This window comes from Bombus vancouverensis, chromosome 15 (genome assembly GCF_051014615.1).
Source record: "Bombus vancouverensis nearcticus chromosome 15, iyBomVanc1_principal, whole genome shotgun sequence".
Classification (NCBI taxonomy): domain Eukaryota; kingdom Metazoa; phylum Arthropoda; class Insecta; order Hymenoptera; family Apidae; genus Bombus; species Bombus vancouverensis.
Genome location: NC_134925.1, coordinates 2,952,115 through 2,970,574, shown reverse-complemented (window position 1 = coordinate 2,970,574; position 18,460 = coordinate 2,952,115). Strand labels below are relative to the sequence as shown.

The following is an 18,460-nucleotide window of genomic DNA, read 5'->3' as shown; positions in this document are numbered from 1 at the left end:
GTAAATAAAACAACATGTTAGAGGAAAGCATGTAATGTAATACGAGATACAAGCAGAAATGAATAGGAAAATTGCCGATGCTTATGACACTGTAAATGATATATTTTACACGTTGGATTCGGATTGAAACCTCTCCATCAACGAAGTTTGGAATAATTATGATTCACAGAATTCTGATTGCAAAGAGCTGTTGCTAATTCAAAACCAGAAAGTTCATCATAAAGATCATACAACTGACGTAAAGTTCACAATTAGAAAAAACAAGAAAGCTTCTTGGTTTGACCTCCTATCTTCACAATTTATTTATTCGTGAAATTTACAAATTTTTCCAGTTGGTGCTGAATAATGTTGAATAAGCTAAATTTCTTGACGGCCTAACGTAATAAACGTTTGTCAAAGTGCTGTATTTGATTTTAATAAAATCATTGCACTATAGTCATAACAACAAATTATAATAGGTAATTATGAAGCATAAATGTTACGTGATACAGTAGAAATATTTTATACGGTAAAATTTTTATCCATTTTGCTTTTATGTGTTGTAACCTATGTGAAACATAACCTATATAAAAAACAACAAATTGTTTTGAGCTTTATGATCCAAGTTATAAACGAAAGAACATTTCACATTCGTAAATTAATACAACGTCATGAGACCTATTCAAAGGAGACAACAGGGTTTACAATACGGCATTTATTTGCTATGTATGCAAGCTCTAAACTATGGTATTGATAAAATTCCACCAGCTACTTTAATTACAATTATCGCACAGGTGAATAAATAATAATGTAATCTCTACATGAATGAAGTTGATAAATCAAAGTAATTATTATTTTATACAAAAAAGTAATCATTTTACAGGTTTTACTATATGTTGGTTTGATAAAAGTTCCATGGAATGCAGAGGAAGTATGCATATCAGCAATAAAAGTATTTAAATACCATGATTGGAATTCTTTCTTAATATCAAACTTTGAACATGGTTCAGATATGCACTTGTATTATAATATGGTATCTTTGATCTTGAAAGGTTCATATTTAGAACCTATGTATGGAACAATAAATTTTGTCATGCTATTAGCTATTCTTTCGTTTGGATGCAGTACTATGTATACAGGATTAGGCTATGCTTTAATGCAGTTAACAGGGGATTATGGATATTATACACAATGTGCTATTGGTTTCTCTGCTATTTTATTTGCATTAAAAGTAATTGTAGTTTGTGAAGAGTATGATAGAATTCAGGATGTTGGAGGATTTAGAGTTTCCAGTAAAATTGCTGTTTGGGTTGAACTAATTTTAATTCATCTGTTAGTTCCACAATCTTCATTTATAGGACATCTTGGGGGTATTTTAGTTGGTTGTTTATATTGTTATACTTTTATTGGTGAAATAGTTGATAACATGATATATGGCATAACTGGTATTCCTATTATACATGAAGAACAATTTTATAGAAGACGTAGTTCATTATTCAGGTAAATTGAAACTGTTATAAATTTCAAATGACAAGAGATATTAAATTATTATTACCAAGAACTCCAATGTTTATCTTAAAAAAATTCACCTAAAAGATTGTATAACTGGATATTGATTGACTGATACAACTTAAGTACCAAACAGCACATGCTTCCAACTTACACAAATCGTTGAATATATATATATATATTTATGGATGTTAAAACAGAATATTTTCTTTAATTGTATAAGTTTTCTTTTCAATCTAATGTCTGTTCAATAGTTTCTCCAGGCCGTAATTAAAAGAATATTAAAATTATTTACAAATTACATATATACATATACACATATAAAAAACTGTCAAGCTATATTTTAAATTGTTTAATATTGTAAATAATATTTATTACAATAGATAGAATAATAAATTAATTTTCTGTTAATTATATTGTTATCTTATTAACACTTTGTTTATACGAATTTGGATTGTATATATTTTTATGCATTTTATGATACATGAGAAAGAATTACATATGCAACAAAATTTAGTTCATGTATAACAGGTTATAAAAATTATCAGTCTACAATCTCCGTATATCTTTTCAATATATATATAATGAATTATAAACATGAGTTAATTTAATGATCAATTTTTTTTCCAAATATTTTATACAAAACTTGTATCAATTATTCACAGTAACACAATTAGCTGGATTTTAATATTTTATATAATTTGTACCATGTTACATTAGGTATTTTAGATTTTGCTTCTGTGTTTAATAATGATGCCACTAAAAATATATTGAGGTTAATCATAACAAATATAAATCAGCATAGAAATATATCAGTAAACAGGTAAACTTACAGATTGTCTGGTAATCCATTTTATATGGAATGTCATAAAATACGAAATATGTGCACATTCTTTGCAATAATGGTATATTTTCCTCAATGTTTCCACTTGTTAAATAAGACTTTATATGAGGTGTTAATTCTACAAAAAAATTGTTAAATATTGAAAAAATATACATTTAATATTAAAAACATATAGTACTTACCACGTTCCCAGCTATCCATAATATATGAAATGTTTTGTTTAATTGCAAGTATACTTTCTGTACCAAGCACAGGATTTTTGCTTTCTATGTAAGACTTTTTTAACATTTGAGATGAAACAAGTTTTATTTGCCATATGGAGAAGCTGTTTGGTTCTTTTTCAATAATTTCCATACTTTTTATTAAATTCACCCATAAAGGAAGGAGACTCACTTTATCTTTTATTACACATTCATACACAATTATAGCAAATGTGTGTAGAAACTGTTTTTCGAACTCTGTCATTTCGGAATGTTGTCCGTCATATTTACAGAAAGAATTTGCATCTTTTGAACAAGATAACGTTTCTACAATTTCCATTTTTTCATTAGAAGAATCTGATTGCTCATTCCAACTACCACTTATTCTTTCAGATGTGTTGCTCAAGCTTTGTGATAGGTACCCAGAACTATTTTTAGCTAAACTACCACAAGATTGCATCTTGAAGCTAATCTCAGTTTTAGTTTTATTTTGTTTGGGCCATTGTAAAAAACATTTTACTATATTTAAAATAGTTTTATCATTTGTAAAAGAAGTTACACATTCAGGACGAGCAGCCCACGCGATAACATTTTCTGTTGTTAAAGTTTGAGCAATTAAACTTCTAAAACCCTGAAACATATTTAGAAAAAAGATAATATTAAATGTTAATATGTTTATATACTTATATTTATGTACTATATGATGTAATCCAGAAGCCATCCTAAGTTGAGAAGCAAGGATTACAATAAATAATAAAGTAATAGTAATACTTTTAATTTGATATGAAGGACCAAAAGATAATTACATGAGGATCCTCTATATATGGTAAACAACCAGCTCTCTGTTTAACATCTAACGTTTCACACTTTTTGAGCATATTCTCAAGTTGTTGCCAGTTATGATCTTTTACAAAAATGATTTCCCAATATCGATCGTCTTTTAGTTCAATTTTTTTAATAGTACACAATTGTGGCAGTAAGCATGGTGCTTGAAGTATTAAATCTTGTCCATCGCCATCTTTTTCAGATTCGAATGTTAAATGCACTGTTGCATAGCAGTACTGACCACTATCAATATCTCTAGGTAAAATTACACGTGGTTCAGCAGCCAATACATATAAATGTCGTAGAGCTTGTAAATGATACCTAATAATTAGTAAGAATAATTATTAAGGTTAGAAGTCAATTTTTATAAATAAGCTATTATTCTATTATTAACCTGTTATCATTACTATGTGTTGGGAATTTTGGAAAAAGGGAAATTATAAGAGCAGCTACTGCACTAGGACTATTAGAAAGAGTATATTTCCCTCCTCCAAGAAAAAGTAGACCAAGAGCCATATGTGTTGCTAAATGAGATCCATATGTAACAACGTTACTCGCAGGGCCCACACGAGTTCTTATGTGTCGACATATTCTCATAATCTATGCAATTTAGTATCAATAAGTCAACAAACACAAAAACATTACATAATTCATTAATGACTAATAATTCACGTATTAAATTTACCTCTAAGTTCCCTGTTCCAGCCATTACAACAGCAGCAGAAAGTAGGGTAACATTTAAACAAGTTTCAATGGTTGATTTTCCTGCTAGTTCGGCAATAGTTTTATGTGATAATGCCGTAAACATCTGAGCATAATTATATAAAGTTTTAAAAGCATTTCTATTGGCAGTCCCTGCAAATTTTAAACCCAAAGCCATACAGGCACCCGCAATTATATTGCAGTAAGCTTGGCTGTATTTTAATTAACATTAATTAGTATAAGGAAGATATTACGTTAATCTTATTAAATACAAGTATATTCTATATACTAACTTCATGGTTTCCAAATCTACATTCTGCCCTATTTCAGAAGTTGGTTTTTGTAATCTGTATTTATAAACAATGTTAGGAACGTGACTAGAAACCCAGGATTTGGTTGGTTCAATTTCATTCCAAAGAATAAGTGATTTTGCTAATATTCTTAATAGTAAGAAATCAGGTCGTACAAAATCTAATAAATATTGAGTATCAGGCGCTTGCATCCACTCTGCTACTGCTTTATTTCCTGTATCGAAATACATAAGACCTAGAGCTATAGTTGCTCCAGGACTTGTCACATCAATATTTATGGAATCACCTTCTCGTATTTGATAACTGAAATTATAAGAAAAAAGAAAAATATAAAATGTTTTACAAAATTAAATACAAAATGTTTACCTAGGTGATTTATATTTGTCTTTTTGTGCTCCTGTAAAAGGTCTAACATGTCCTCCAACCATGTAATAATGTAAAGTGTCTGGTATATTAGCTAAATCTGGCCCACCTCCACATCCTAATACTACCAAACCTAATGCAAGACCTGCTGCTAAAGAATAAGATTCTCGATCTATACAGTTTTTCATTTCAGGTCCTGGAGGTCTGCCTTTAAATAATTTAATTAATTTGGTAAAGTCATATACAACTACATGTTATAATTTTATATTGAATAGTTACCAATCTCTGATAATAAAGCATGTGAAATATGCCTATGAGCAGTTCCTTGGTACACTAAACCAACTCCCATTAATGCAGCAACCTGAACATTCTGTGGAACGTTTAATTCAATACTTGTCGGAGGTAACAGAGTTTCCACATGAAGAGATAATAATTTAGTCATAGAAACATTCATTGTACCACGGTGAGTTGCTGACAATCCTAATAGAAGTCCAACATTGGTAGCCTCATGACATTCAACTAAGTACTCATACATGCTATAAGGTGCTAAATTCTTCAAATGACCATTTAGACCAAGTGCCATTAAGAATCCCGAATGTTCAATACCAAATTCGCCCTGTTGTTGCTTATTATATACTATCCATGTAGAATCGATATTAGATGCATCTGGATGAATACGTAGACCTGCAGCTACACCATTATGAAATAATGGCCATAAATTCATATTTGGTGGGACATCTATGTGAGCTAGTTCTACAGTTGTTCCACGAGGAGGTGCTTTTCCTATACATATAAGGACATTTTACGATTGTTAAAAATTTTTAGAAATACGAATGCTATTGTTGGTTCGTACCAGTCAAGCAAAGTCGAGGAATTGGTAACTGCTCTGTAATAATAGGAGTTGAAGTTCTGAGTGTAAACATGCCTCTAGCTACTGGAAGTGCCATCGTTCTTGTGCATAGTGCATGTAAATGTTTCTCCTGTTCTTCTATAAATTCATGGTCACTTACATCTGGCCTCTGAACTATCGCTATCCTTACCGGTTTTGACGAATTTAGAAGTTTTCGAACTTCTGCTATTCTATGATCTTTGTTAAATCTCAACTTTAATACCTATATAACATCATAATTAATATGTGTAACAAGTAATACCTCCCGAATACATTTCGTATTTATAAATATTATCTAAACATACAGCATCATCAAATTCCATCCCATCATCTTGTTCAGGATCTTTAATCGAATAATTTTTTCCTTCATTTTCTAAGTGATTTAATACAGATGATTTTAAATGTTCGCCCAATGCAGATAAATCTTGTCGATCAACTAATTCGTACACTTGCATTGGCCAATTTGATGGAGGACGTTCTCTACACCTGTACATTATATCTTTTAACAGCAATGATACACCAGGAGGTAATGTTTCAAGATCTTTTTTGTTCATGCCTGAGAATAGAATATTTCAACATTTAATTCATGATTAAAAATAGTGATATTTGAAGTATTAAAAACTTACCTAATTCATGATATAGTAATACTATTCTATCTATCGCAGAACATTCAATATTTTTACATATTTCTTTTTCGAATTTATTTCCGCTTTCTTGAAAATCTATACGACTTCCAACTGGTATTATATGCTTTATAAATCTATCGATTTCTAGCACAATAGGTTTATTTTCATTTGCTATGAGTGCTATTAAATAAATTATATTTTTCGTCTTTAAATTTACTTGACTTAAATAAGGGAATGGCGTCACTTCCATTCCATTTAACAAATTATTTAACGTTTCAAATATGTTTGGTGGTTTTAATGGAATATAATTCGGCATAGTAATCTTCTGCAAATCTGCTTCTTTCATTTGAGACACTGCATTTTTTAAGTAATAGACAGATTGAAAATCAAGAAAATAATGATGAGCATATACATCGAATTTTAAATCCAAGCTTAATTGGTACAATAATTGTGCAAGCAGATGTAAACTTTCTGACATTACACAATTCAGCTTCAATTCTTCATATAAAAGATGTAAAGAAAGAAGGACGAGCGGAAAATACGGAAATAAAATAGACTGCGTATTTATTTTTCCTGTATTGTTTGATTCTATAATATGTGGCACAGATGTTTGAATTATATTAGACGTTTTTTGTAGGCCAAGTATATTTGAAATAAAAATTTTAGAACTTCCATTTTTCATAAAATTCGTCATGTATTTCCAATCATCATTTGAACCAGAATTATTTGTTTTTTGTTTCTTTGATACTACTATAGGACTATTGCGTTCATTGAGTTGATCTTTTTCATTCTTCTGAATTAATTGTAACTTTTCTACTTCATATCCTAATAATGTAAATAAAACTACAAGAAAAAGATACCATTCCTGTTCTGATGAAAAATCTTGAGGTCCAGGAGCATTTCGTGCCCCATACCATTTTACCAATAATTGCATTGCTAAATCTTTTTGTAAAACACTTCTTAACGTTTGTAAACATTTAGTTACTGTAAAAAATGTAGAAAAAAATAATTTGCTATTAAATCAAATATAATTATAAACATATGTATGCTTACCCAAGGGAGAGGTACTAGATGTTGGTAACGTTATTCGAAAATAATTTTTACTCCCGTATTCTAAAGTAATCTTATTTCCGACAGCTTCTTTTAAAACAAGAAAATTATTCTCTATCAAAGAATTCTCTAACAAAATAGGTGGTCTTGCACAGTTACCACCTACAGGACTTAACAAGTGTAATCCTTCTTCAAATTTAATATCGTGAGAAGCAGCACAGTTTTGTGAAATTAACGAACTTCGTCGTGGAAATGGAGAACCTAATTTATGATTGATATTAGATAAAAAATAGTTATATCCGGTTAAATTTGGAAGTATTCCTGTTACATGTAATTTTCCAATACAAGTCACTCCTGAATATAATACCACTGCATTTGATAGATCCATTATCGCTATTATATGTAAACTCTGAAATATAAAATGGTACGTCTTATATTTTTATTCTAATAACTAAATATTATATTACGAAATGTTAGTAAGTACTGACTGGTATATTAACAGCACCCTTAGCTACAATGTTTGTTACCATGCCGAAAATAATTTGTTGTTGTTTATTTGTTTTCTCAAGCCTTACTAAAGAAAGTTGAGATCTATGTGGAACTAAGTAACATAAATAGTTCTGCCCCACGAAATCTGATGACAAAAAAACCTTTGACGCTCGACTGGATATAACATCCCTTAAAAAAATATTAATGTTTTACTGTTTGAACACACTAGAAAATATGAAAAAAATTTACAAGATTTATATGAAAATATTATATATACTTTGGAATTCCAACATTCTCAGTCCATACATGATCAAGACATATTTCTGGGTATAAAGGTTTACTTGGTGAAATAACGTCCTGTAATTGTATGTTACTACAGCTACCAAAAGGACTATTTTGTGTCTGATTTAATACAGAAGCCATTACTGTTTGATGCAACCTTGTATGATGAATGATCGAATTTGCAGGTGCTCCGAGTAAAGGTGAGAAAGCAGAATGGGTAGGAGATTGACAACGTGAAATAGTTGCCATTGGACTCTGAGATCTTGAATGCTGCTGTTGTTGTTGAGATGGTGATGGACCTCCTGAGCATGTAGTAGTATAAGATGTTCGAGAACCAAATGGACTATTTGACATTCCTAATCCTATATTAAATTGCGGATTTGGTACCCCTAAAACGCAGATACGTATATTTTAAATGAAAATTCTAATTTTTCCAAATTAAACGATTTCTCTATGCGATTGTATTGTGTTTACCAAATATACTTAAGTGTCCCTTATTTGTACTTTTATTACAGGAAAGATTACTCCCAATGTTTAAAGGTGAAGCACTTGCAGATTGATTAAACATACTAGGAGTAGTATCACTATTTCCACAAACCATTTGACACTCTTCTGTTGAAGCTTTACGTATTTTATATACAGAATGTAACCCAGTCTTTGTATCATATATCACAGCCAAAGATGGTTCAGAACTAGTAAATACAATTTGTTGATTTGAATCATACATGTATGATATGTTTCCTATAAATCAAATCATATATTAATTATATTCTTTGACCTAAAGTATTATAGAAAAATTTGTAAAATTTATAATAATACCATGCTTAATAAGTACGGGACAAATTTCATCTAAAGGATGTGTAAGAGAAAATACCACTGGCAAATTTGTGTCATTATGTAGTTGTAATCTATTTCTTTCCAATGATGTATATCTACAAACATTGATCATAATATTATTCATGCACGTTTAGAACTGTTATTATACAAGCATTTTAAAGATCAAAAAATATACCTTGTTTCTGATATGGGAACTTGTGTTTTTTCCAACAAAATTCCATACCTTGTTGACCACACAGCAGATACCTAAATTATAAGATAAAAAATCTATAATGTAATTATAAGTCTTTAATTAAATATCATATTTAATTAAAATATTACCTGAAATTGTAAACTAGATACATAATCTTCTCCAAGATTGGTAAATACTTTAAGAGTATATGAATCAATTAAACAAATACATTCTATCGTTTTATCAGAATTATCTTCTTCATCTGTCTCTTTTCCTCTTGCTAAATGATCAGGTATATTAGTATGAAATTTGCACCATAGTGCATGTTTAATGTCTGTTTCACAAGTATATGTTGTTTCTAATATCTTTGCAGTTTGATTGCCCTTTGAATGAATTGCAATTTTGCCTGAACAATATAATTCTTCTTCACCACATGTATCATTTTCACGCACAATCCAAAATTCCTTCTACATGTATATAATTGATGTATTAGAAACTTTAAATATTCATTAATGCGAATAAAACCATTATATATACTTACTGGCAATGTATCTGAAATGTTTACTTCACTAAATTTTTGTAGCAAAATACTTTCTCCTTCAACTGTTTGATTGTTTAATAGTTGTTGATTAGTCACTGATTCAGGATGTCGTAAAATTATTTGTCTTCCACCAGGAATATATTCCTTCGTGTTACAGAGTTAGAATCATAATTTTTCAATATATTAATATATCAGTTTAGATTGAAAAAAATGTTCAATATTAATAGAAAACAATACCTTACACAATTTAATTATATGTTTATTAATTATATTATAACCTAAAAAACATTTGACTTACCACCGGTTCTGAGGCGGCAATCATCTTTTCCTTAGTTTCATCCAGATTTGCAGAATCTAATTATTAAGAATTAGGTAAATAATATGATAGTATTTATTTTAGATTGTTTCTTAGAATTATTTGAAAATATTTGTGCAAATACAATGTTGCTAAACGTTGCGTCACTATGGACGTCGCCATATTCGAATATATATAAGTACATAACTACATAAACTTCATGCTATAATATATTGGATAAATATTTAACATAGAATTATATTTACTTAATAATGTACTTCCTTTATCTAAATGATAGAATCCTTTTGCGCTAATAATAACTAATTTAATCTTTTTATTATAAATTATATAATTATACATTTGATTATAAATTATAGTTAAGTTGTTAAAGTAAACAATATAAATATTACAATATTAATTTTACAATACTGATTATTAATTATAATTTATGATAAATAAAATATAGCTTTTAAAATAACTTAATTAATAAGTTAAATTATGCAGAAAATGATAACAATATCCAACAATCATGAAAATAATTATTACAATTATAAAAATGTTCTTATACATAAGTGAGTAAGAAGTAAATAATAAGATCTCAAACAACTAACTGACGTTCAATAATTCTATTATCGTTAGAAAAATATACAAACTCAAATATAAATATTTCTGGTACCTTCATAATAAAATTACTATTAAATATTTTCAAATTTTTAATATTTGCGGTTTTAATATATTGCAATTTTTTTATTGCATATGAAATTGTGGAATTTGCCATTGTTACCGCTTGATTATAAAATTTGACATAATCAGCATATTTGTAAAGAGTTTATAGATTTATTTTACCAAAGCATACATATTTACAAATACTTTGCAAACTTGTTACTAGAGATAGAAATTACATTATCTTCTTTATAACGATTATTTGGTTAACCAAAGCATTTCATTTATGTTTTAATAGAATAGTCTATTATTTTATTGTATTAAATATAATAAAATTATAAATAGTATAAAAACAAATATAATAACTTAGAAAGATGGTACTTTTATAAAAGAAGAGATTTTCATTCAAATCTACAAGTAATATAGTGTTTACTTTTACAAGTAAATTTATCTTGAAAAGTTAAAATGTATCTAGCATTGGAAATTTTTATGTACATTTCCAAGGAATCTTAATAAATAGATATCATTTAAAAATATAATAAAACTTTTATTTTAAAACTATGACTAAATAAATATTTGCATATTAAAAGTTTTACATAAACTTTCGAAGTATAAAATAAATCATATTACACTGTTTTTGCATTACGTTTCTTTTTAATTCGTTAAATACGACATTTTATGATCCCTTGGAATATATTTTCATTAAAAAAGAACAGTTAAAGCAACAGTTTCTTAAAATTGCAGTATTAAAAGCATTCAAAGAGCATGGTAAATACGGTACATGTCGAGTTTTGTGCCGACTGTGCCATTATTTATGTGTTGTACTTAAATTATTTGACATAACATCGTAAATCTTCCTAAATTAAGTTCAAAATGTTTTACGATGAATTGCTCTAATACCATCCTCTTCATATTCTCTTTTACTAACCCACATCTTCTTGAAAGTATCTAAAGAAGCTAAAATAGAACCTCCAATCCAAGTACTATATAATCGTTCTTGAGGAGCTGATATCTATATTAAAATTTAAACATTCTTAACAAACGAATATCGAGTTGCAAATAGTGTTTATTGCACGTTATACATACCCTAATTTTTATATCTTTCGGTGCCATTTTACGAATCTCAGATAGTAATCTATCACCAAATCCCTAACATACAAAATACACATATTTAATGTTTATAAAATTTAATTTGATATGTATTAATATGTATATATTAATACATGAAAAATATTTTATTAATTTTATACTTACGCGGAATAATGTAGATCCTCCTGATAAGACAATGTTTTGGAATAATACCTTTCTTAAATCTAAATCAGATTTCTGAATGGAATATGTTAATACTTCATGAAGTCCTTCACATTCTTCTCCAATTAAGTCTGGTCTAAAGAGCACTTCAGGAGCTCTAAACCGTGCTGGTCCAATCTATTGCAAATAAATACCATACTCTGCATACATTACATAATAAAATTTTTCATATAAATTTAAAATATATTGATATACACATAAATTGTATAAGTAACAACTAATTTTAAAGAAACAACATATATTATTACCTCTAAGTAACTTCCATCAGGCAATATATATTGGAATTTTTCTGTTTCAATAGTTTCTTCTTTTTGAGGGTTACTAGCAAGATAGCATGCTCTTTCTTTAATTGTTCTAACAATTTCAAATTCTGCTGTAGTTCTGAAATTAATACCCTCTTTACGTAGAAGAAGCCGGAGGTGCCTTGTGACATCACGTCCTGCTATATCAACTCTCATAATACTATGAGGCATAGCAAAACCTTCATAAATAGGTACTGCATGTGTGACACCATCTCCAGCATCTAAAACTACTCCTGTAGTCCGCCCTGTGGCATATCTTTAAATTGAATTTAAATAATGAGAATGTTATTAACCGTTTAATGATATTGTACAAAAAATACAGTTTATTAAAACTGAATACCTACAGACTAAGAACAGCTTGCATTGAAACAAACAAAGCTGGAACATTGAATGTATCAAAGAATATTTCTGCAGCTTTTTCCCTATTTTTTCTTGGATTAAGCGGTGCTTCTGTTAACAAAACTGGATGTTCTTCACTAAATGTTGCTAATTGATCTTTACTATAAACATAAGACCAAATTCTTTCCATGTCATTCCAATCTGTAACAACTCCATGTTCCATTGGATAACGAAGAGATAAAAGACCACGATGTTCCTCTGCTATTGGGCCCACAAAAAGATCTCCTTCTAAAGCACCAGCCATAACACGTACATGTTTGGGTCTGCCAATACTGCAAAAAATTATTAATATATGCAGGGTGTTTCAGAACACATGGACATAACTTCACTTAAATGAACGCATATTGAATTCAACACATTAAAATAACAAAAACAGTTCATATAAACATATGACCCTGTTTCTGAGTTACAGCCAAATTTCTGTTTTCCAAAAATTCTTTTGATAAACTAAGTTCTTTATTTGTTTACAAATAACATTCAATATATTATGTACGATCTTATAAATATTCTACAACACTCTGTATTATGTAAACATTCCCTTTTAATGTTCCCAAATCAATTCAATCGTATCATTCATAATAGCAGTATATCTATTGAGTGCCTATATTTTATAACATCGACAATAATGGCAAATTATACAAATACAGAAATGGCAGATAAACATTTAATGTATGACCTTGCTGAATGCTGTGCTGAGACATCTATAAGCTTGTATTCATGCCAAAAGTGGTTATTTTATGCAATTTCTGTAAAGTCAGGTAAATAATTGATATAATACAAGTATGGCTGTATCATGGAAACAAGATCATATTGAGCCATGTTGATATGAGCTTTTTTCTTATTCTGAAGTGTTAAATCCATCAGTGAAGTTGTGCCCACATATTCTGAAACACCTTGTATAATTAACACAGTACATTAAGCAAACTAAAAAACTATAGAACAATATAAATCTTGAGAACTCAAAATACTTGAAATTATCTTACAATCTACTGCCTGTCAATAACCTCCAAGCAAACAGAAAGCTGTCAAGAATATTAATTAAGTGGTAGCAGAAGATTTACTTACTAGTTTGGAAATCTGCATTTTGGTATCTGATCGCCAGCAAATCCTGCTTTAATTACACCAGAACCCTAAAAAAGGAAATAAAAAGATCATTATAACATTATCATTGAATATCATTATCGATTTTAAACTACAAAAATTACTGTATTTCTATTAGGTCACCAGTTTTATTAGATATAACCTATTTGTATAATAAAATATTAATAACAGAAATGACACGAAAAAATGTAAGAAGATCACATAATATATCACAATATTCATAGTTTTAAAGAAAAAGAGAAAAATTTTGAGCGTTGCTTAGGAGCCGACATTATGGTAGAATTGAATTTGACACACTGATTTAAAGAACGTAAAATTATTTGAAGACTTAGATATTTTGATATATTGCTTACATTATCGATAACTACGGGTTGATTAATTATCACATCGTACGGTTCCATAGTTATCTAAAAAATCGTACTATTTTATGTAAGAACTTTGGAAATTCACAACTGTAACCCCACAGTTGCACACCTATTCTCTGGTGAGTTTTGGAGAGAGTTATTGACAGCTTAGCGAAATAAAATTACTTGTTACTAGTCACAAACAGGTTTGCCAATTGTTCATTCAATTTTTCTGACAAGTTTCAAAATACATATTTAAATGTGATCATTCTTATCGATTACTTATCGTAAATCACACATATATATATATATATATATATATATATATATATATATATATATATATATATGTTATATATATATATGTATATATATGTGTATATATATATATATATATATATATATATATATATATATATATGTATATATATATAAATCTTATTAAATATTTGTTAAGATATATAATGTATACAACAAAAATATTAAAAATAATTAAGTATACATATTTTTTTTATAAAGGCGTATATTAAATAAAATTCATAAAATAATTTCTGTTTCATTTAGTCACAGCCAACATTGAAGAATGTTTTATTTGATTATTCCTTATTGGGATATTATAAGATAATAATTATAAATAAAATATAAAAATCAAATATAATCTACATAAGAACCAAAAATTTATTTTAATACTTATTAACTTAAATTATAATCACTATATTGTAGAAGTAGTTAGGGAGTTAATCTAAAAATATGTAAATTGTTTATGTTATTTAAGATCTCTATTAAAATAGATTTCGTACATAATTAATTTTACGTGATTACAATACTTGTAGATAAGAGTTCTGTACTATTGTTATTTCTTAAAATTTATGTCTCCATTTAATCAGTATCATTCTATTATATAAAAAAGTATACATTCCTATAAATGTTTATGATAATTTACAGATATTATCACATTTTTATGCATAACAACAAAATAGCCAATATTCACAGCATTTACCGTATATGAATATCAGCAATATCTTTTGATTCTGCTTGTAGTCAAATGATATACTTATAGATGAAACTATTTACAATACGAATCTATGATTAATAAATTTCTGCCATAAGTAATAAAACTAGAGATGTCCAACCAGTGAATGGATGACTACCTTTTGCTTCTCCATGAACATCTCCATAATTTTCCCATACGTATCCAGTTTTCTTATATTGCTTAATAACGTTTTGTATTAAATTCTTTCTTAAATTCTGATAAATTTTTCTCGCTTTGTCTTGATATGGACCTTCAATGTTAGAATAGTAGTGCGTTGCTCGTACTGTCAAATAATTCAAATTCATCCAAATAGCTCCTCTCCAGTAAGGACCATCGTGTTCAGTATTATATTCCATGTAAAGCGGTGATATCTTTGCGAGTGATCGTAAGCCATATTTAGTCCACAATAGGTCAGGATTGGTTAAATCCTGTAGTACTTTGCCTAACTGTGGAGAACTGGGATTAATAATTTGTAAAATAAATGGAAATAACGAGACATATCCGAAAGAAGAATCAATGTATCTTAGAGTTGGATCTTCCATTACAACTCGTATTGTTTCCGACGGTTGTAGATGTGATCTTGAAGACGGAGTTACTTTTCGTAGAATTACTTTATCTGTATGCAATCCGAAATCAGCATACGTTTGTGTACTTGGTGACCAATGTAGCTTATTTAATAAACTATTATCAGATAAGTACTGATAGGTCTCTTGATATTTATTATTAGAGTGACTTAACATTTCGCTGATCTGATGCATAATATCAGCTGCAAATGCAATCCAGCAACGTAAATCGACATGTCGTTCATCGACATTTGGATGAGAAGCTCTTGGATAATCATCTAATCCAGATGTGAGCGTTTTTGGATTTAATTCTTTATTAGTTGTTCCATCTCTACCTCTCCATCTATACGTACTTGATATATCTCCAATTTGCGTAGTATTAAACCAATTAAACCATGTCTGAAGACGAGGGTACAAATTATCAAAAAATTGGAAATGTTTTTCTAATATCTCTTCTTTTTTGTGCTTAAGTATAAAATGCAATGTTAAAAAAAATGTAGGTGGATTTGCATTTGTATTTATTTGAGTTACGAACTCTTCTGGAACTTTCGCTAGAGCTTCTTGACCCAAAATCATTTCTCTCGGAATCCATCCTTCGACGTTCATTAAGTCGAACCAATGATTTATAATATCTAGTTCGATTTCTAAATCCCAAACTGATATAAGCAAGCCATGAAAACCTTCGTCCCATAGAAATCCTCGTGGAAAGAAGCTTCTACTAGGTACAGCAGTATATAAAGGTGCTTTCCAATAAGGCACAGGACCTTTAGTATATTGACTTTGAACTTGTGAACTTCCATAGAAGTAGCCTATAGAGCCTATCATATTCGATAGCGTCATTTTTGCAAATTTAATTTCTTCTTCTGTATAACCCTTCGACTTTAATTTAAACACCTTCTCAAACTTGTCATCAAATAATTTTCGGTGTGTTTCTAAAGTACGGTCATAATTTTGACCAATTAATTTGTTGACTCTGTTAATAAAACTACCTGATTCATAACTAATTTCAATTTCAAAAGGAATTTTCCCTGTTATTTGTGTTGCAATAAAATTTGCATCTCTTCTTTTTCCATCTACCGATAATGGTATTTGTTCACCTGCTAGAACTATGTATTCCTTTGATGATCCTTTATGAAATGCTATCCTTAGATTTTGGAGAACTGTTTCTTTCAAGGCATTTAAGCCAGGAGCAACAGTTGCTAGAAAAGAATGCTCCTCTACAGTTCCATGTATCATATTAAGATTTATAGTAAACGAACCTAAACCTTGAGTATTTCCCTCTACACCTGTTAACTGTTTTTCATCACCAAGATTAACTTTAATCCATCCTTTAACATTCTCTTCAATGGCAGTATAGAAAAGTAATGAAATTTCTTCACCATCTCGTATCTTATCCTTAGAAGTTACAGAAATTCTTGCAGTCCAATCTCCACCATGTTTACCACCAGGTCTTTTAACAAATGTAGTAGTTAAAATAGCTGAATTATCCACTATTTCTTGAACACCAAATGTTCTTCCATCATGCTCCATCCATGCATATCTAAATACAAATTAAATAACAACTATTATACAAAAAGTTGTCAAAATAGCATTGAATGAAATAAATTTTATTCACCTATCTAGTCTATCACTTTGTTCACACCAATGTCTAAGGCCACTTCTATCCTGACGCAATAAATGTGGAAAATACCACATCAATCCTGTTATTAAAGAATGTGGATCTCGAGTTTTTAATCCAAAATAAACACCTGATCTATAGGTACCCCAATATCTGTCTGCAACATCCAATCCAGAGGCTGTAACTAGCTATTTTTCATAAGTAAATAATACCATTATTAGTTTTGATAGAATTTTTGTATGAAAGTAAAGATATTTTTAATAACTTAGTTGAAACAAAATAATAAATAAAAATAAAAGTATACAACATACCTTTTTTACATCATATGGAGTATTCACTCTTGTTTCTAAGTATCCTCTATAACTGAACCAAATAGCAACAGCAATGCATAAAACCATAACTGAAATGTTCAATATGGACATTTTAAATTTACTTTCTTTTTTTGAAATAACAGATTTAGGTTTTGATTTTGTAAATTTATCTTGTATTTTATTTTTTGCCATTCTATGTACCCTGAAATAAATCATAAATATTATTTTCTGGTATTTCCATGTTTATAATTTCATGCATTTACAAACATAAATCATTAAAAAGATAATATGAAAACGTGATAATAAATACCTTAATCAACAATAAATGTGTTTTATTGTAACAACAATAATTTCTATTGATATAAAACAGCAGTGAAATTAAACAATAAATTAATTCTCAATTCATCCCTATACTCGGTATATTTGAATTCTTACAGGTTATATTTAATGATTGCTTTATTAGATACTAAATAAAAATTGGAATATAAAACACACTTATATATTAAAAAATCCTGTGCAAAAAAGTAAAACTACAGTGCTCCTAAGTTACATCATTTATTTTTACCGACCTTATCAGTGAATGATAAAAGCATTCCATACATATTTGAAAATAATGTCACAGCACGTATAGTCATCTGAGGTTATACCTGGTAATACCATTGACTCGTCTGTGGTAATACTATGAACTGAATAAAACAATTCTGTTTAACATTTTTACTTTTATTTACCCAATAGTTGCATATTTTACAAATAAAGCATTCCTATATATACCTTTGATTAGTAGTACACATTTATGTATATACTACCAAATTGGTGTACGTTGTTTAAATTTTCAAATGGAAATATATATTTAAATAAGTAAGTTAAATGCAATTCTTTTATAAGTAGAGTTGATGTCTTT

General features: G+C 28.7%; 4 protein-coding genes across 9 annotated transcripts; 1 reads left to right on the top strand and 3 right to left on the bottom strand.

Annotated features, from left to right (window-relative positions):
- The first annotated feature begins 199 nt into the window (after window positions 1–199).
- Window positions 200–1,899, top strand: LOC117164359 (rhomboid-related protein 4). Of its 3 annotated transcripts, none has more exons than XM_076624561.1 (3): window positions 200–458; window positions 606–773; window positions 863–1,899. In XM_076624561.1, exons 2-3 carry the CDS (start codon window positions 651–653, stop codon window positions 1,481–1,483), a joined length of 744 nt encoding a protein of 247 aa, XP_076480676.1. In that variant the 5' UTR covers window positions 200–458; window positions 606–650; the 3' UTR covers window positions 1,484–1,899. The 3 variants fall into 3 exon arrangements, with proteins under 3 accessions (XP_076480676.1, XP_076480677.1, XP_033203221.2); XM_076624562.1 differs by having other exon boundaries at window positions 592–773; XM_033347330.2 differs by having other exon boundaries at window positions 201–773.
- shtd (anaphase promoting complex subunit 1) lies at window positions 363–10,157 on the bottom strand. 2 transcript variants are annotated; one of them, XM_033347325.2, is made up of 21 exons: window positions 9,918–10,151; window positions 9,620–9,763; window positions 9,228–9,545; window positions 9,082–9,152; window positions 8,889–9,001; window positions 8,544–8,810; window positions 8,065–8,458; window positions 7,787–7,976; window positions 7,302–7,707; window positions 6,249–7,232; window positions 5,928–6,178; window positions 5,587–5,845; window positions 5,013–5,516; window positions 4,737–4,941; window positions 4,353–4,673; window positions 4,043–4,271; window positions 3,752–3,957; window positions 3,339–3,678; window positions 2,515–3,163; window positions 2,322–2,450; window positions 363–2,247 (listed from the first exon to the last, which is right to left on the bottom strand). In XM_033347325.2, the coding sequence occupies exons 1-21, from the start codon at window positions 9,939–9,941 to the stop codon at window positions 2,162–2,164; spliced, it is 6,090 nt and encodes a 2,029-aa protein (XP_033203216.1). In that variant the 5' UTR covers window positions 9,942–10,151; the 3' UTR covers window positions 363–2,161. The 2 variants fall into 2 exon arrangements, with proteins under 2 accessions (XP_033203216.1, XP_076480675.1); XM_076624560.1 differs by lacking the exons at window positions 3,752–3,957; window positions 4,043–4,271 and having other exon boundaries at window positions 9,918–10,157.
- Window positions 10,158–11,103: 946 nt separating this feature from the next.
- Arp1 (Actin-related protein 1) lies at window positions 11,104–14,179 on the bottom strand. 2 transcript variants are annotated; one of them, XM_033347476.2, is made up of 7 exons: window positions 14,044–14,179; window positions 13,655–13,719; window positions 12,535–12,861; window positions 12,137–12,446; window positions 11,832–12,005; window positions 11,664–11,726; window positions 11,104–11,589 (listed from the first exon to the last, which is right to left on the bottom strand). In XM_033347476.2, the coding sequence occupies exons 1-7, from the start codon at window positions 14,089–14,091 to the stop codon at window positions 11,446–11,448; spliced, it is 1,131 nt and encodes a 376-aa protein (XP_033203367.1). In that variant the 5' UTR covers window positions 14,092–14,179; the 3' UTR covers window positions 11,104–11,445. The 2 variants fall into 2 exon arrangements, with proteins under 2 accessions (XP_033203367.1, XP_033203369.1); XM_033347478.2 differs by lacking the exon at window positions 14,044–14,179 and adding an exon at window positions 13,795–13,931.
- A 612-nt stretch (window positions 14,180–14,791) lies between these two features.
- Window positions 14,792–18,391, bottom strand: GCS1 (mannosyl-oligosaccharide glucosidase). Of its 2 annotated transcripts, XM_033347343.2 has the most exons (5): window positions 18,331–18,391; window positions 18,129–18,245; window positions 17,560–17,761; window positions 17,246–17,436; window positions 14,792–17,170 (listed from the first exon to the last, which is right to left on the bottom strand). In XM_033347343.2, exons 2-5 carry the CDS (start codon window positions 18,155–18,157, stop codon window positions 15,124–15,126), a joined length of 2,469 nt encoding a protein of 822 aa, XP_033203234.1. In that variant the 5' UTR covers window positions 18,158–18,245; window positions 18,331–18,391; the 3' UTR covers window positions 14,792–15,123. The 2 variants fall into 2 exon arrangements, with proteins under 2 accessions (XP_033203234.1, XP_033203235.1); XM_033347344.2 differs by lacking the exons at window positions 18,129–18,245; window positions 18,331–18,391 and adding an exon at window positions 17,870–18,098.
- Window positions 18,392–18,460: the final 69 nt, after the last annotated feature.

Bases quoted from the DNA above. Each gene is read 5' to 3' on its own strand.
- GCS1 (XM_033347343.2), bottom strand. From the start codon at position 18,157: ATGGAATGCTTTTATCATTCACTGATAAG. The intron at 17,762-18,128 runs GTCGGTAAAAAT...GATTTATTTCAG, and splicing joins TTTTATCATTCACTGATAAG to GGTACATAGAATGGCAAAAA. The intron at 17,437-17,559 runs GTATGTTGTATA...TATGAAAAATAG, and splicing joins CTCCATATGATGTAAAAAAG to CTAGTTACAGCCTCTGGATT.
- shtd (XM_033347325.2), bottom strand. From the start codon at position 9,941: ATGATTGCCGCCTCAGAACCGGTG. The intron at 7,708-7,786 runs GTCAGTACTTAC...TTTATATTTCAG, and splicing joins AGGGTGCTGTTAATATACCA to AGTTTACATATAATAGCGAT. The intron at 3,958-4,042 runs GTAAATTTAATA...TAAATTGCATAG, and splicing joins CTGGAACAGGGAACTTAGAG to ATTATGAGAATATGTCGACA.
- Arp1 (XM_033347476.2), bottom strand. From the start codon at position 14,091: ATGGAACCGTACGATGTGATAATTAATCAACCCGTAGTTATCGATAAT. The intron at 13,720-14,043 runs GTAAGCAATATA...TTCCTTTTTTAG, and splicing joins AACCCGTAGTTATCGATAAT to GGTTCTGGTGTAATTAAAGC. The intron at 12,447-12,534 runs GTAGGTATTCAG...TTCAATTTAAAG, and splicing joins ATGCAAGCTGTTCTTAGTCT to ATATGCCACAGGGCGGACTA.
- LOC117164359 (XM_076624561.1), top strand. From the start codon at position 651: ATGAGACCTATTCAAAGGAGACAACAGGGTTTACAATACGGCATTTAT. The intron at 774-862 runs GTGAATAAATAA...ATCATTTTACAG, and splicing joins TAATTACAATTATCGCACAG to GTTTTACTATATGTTGGTTT.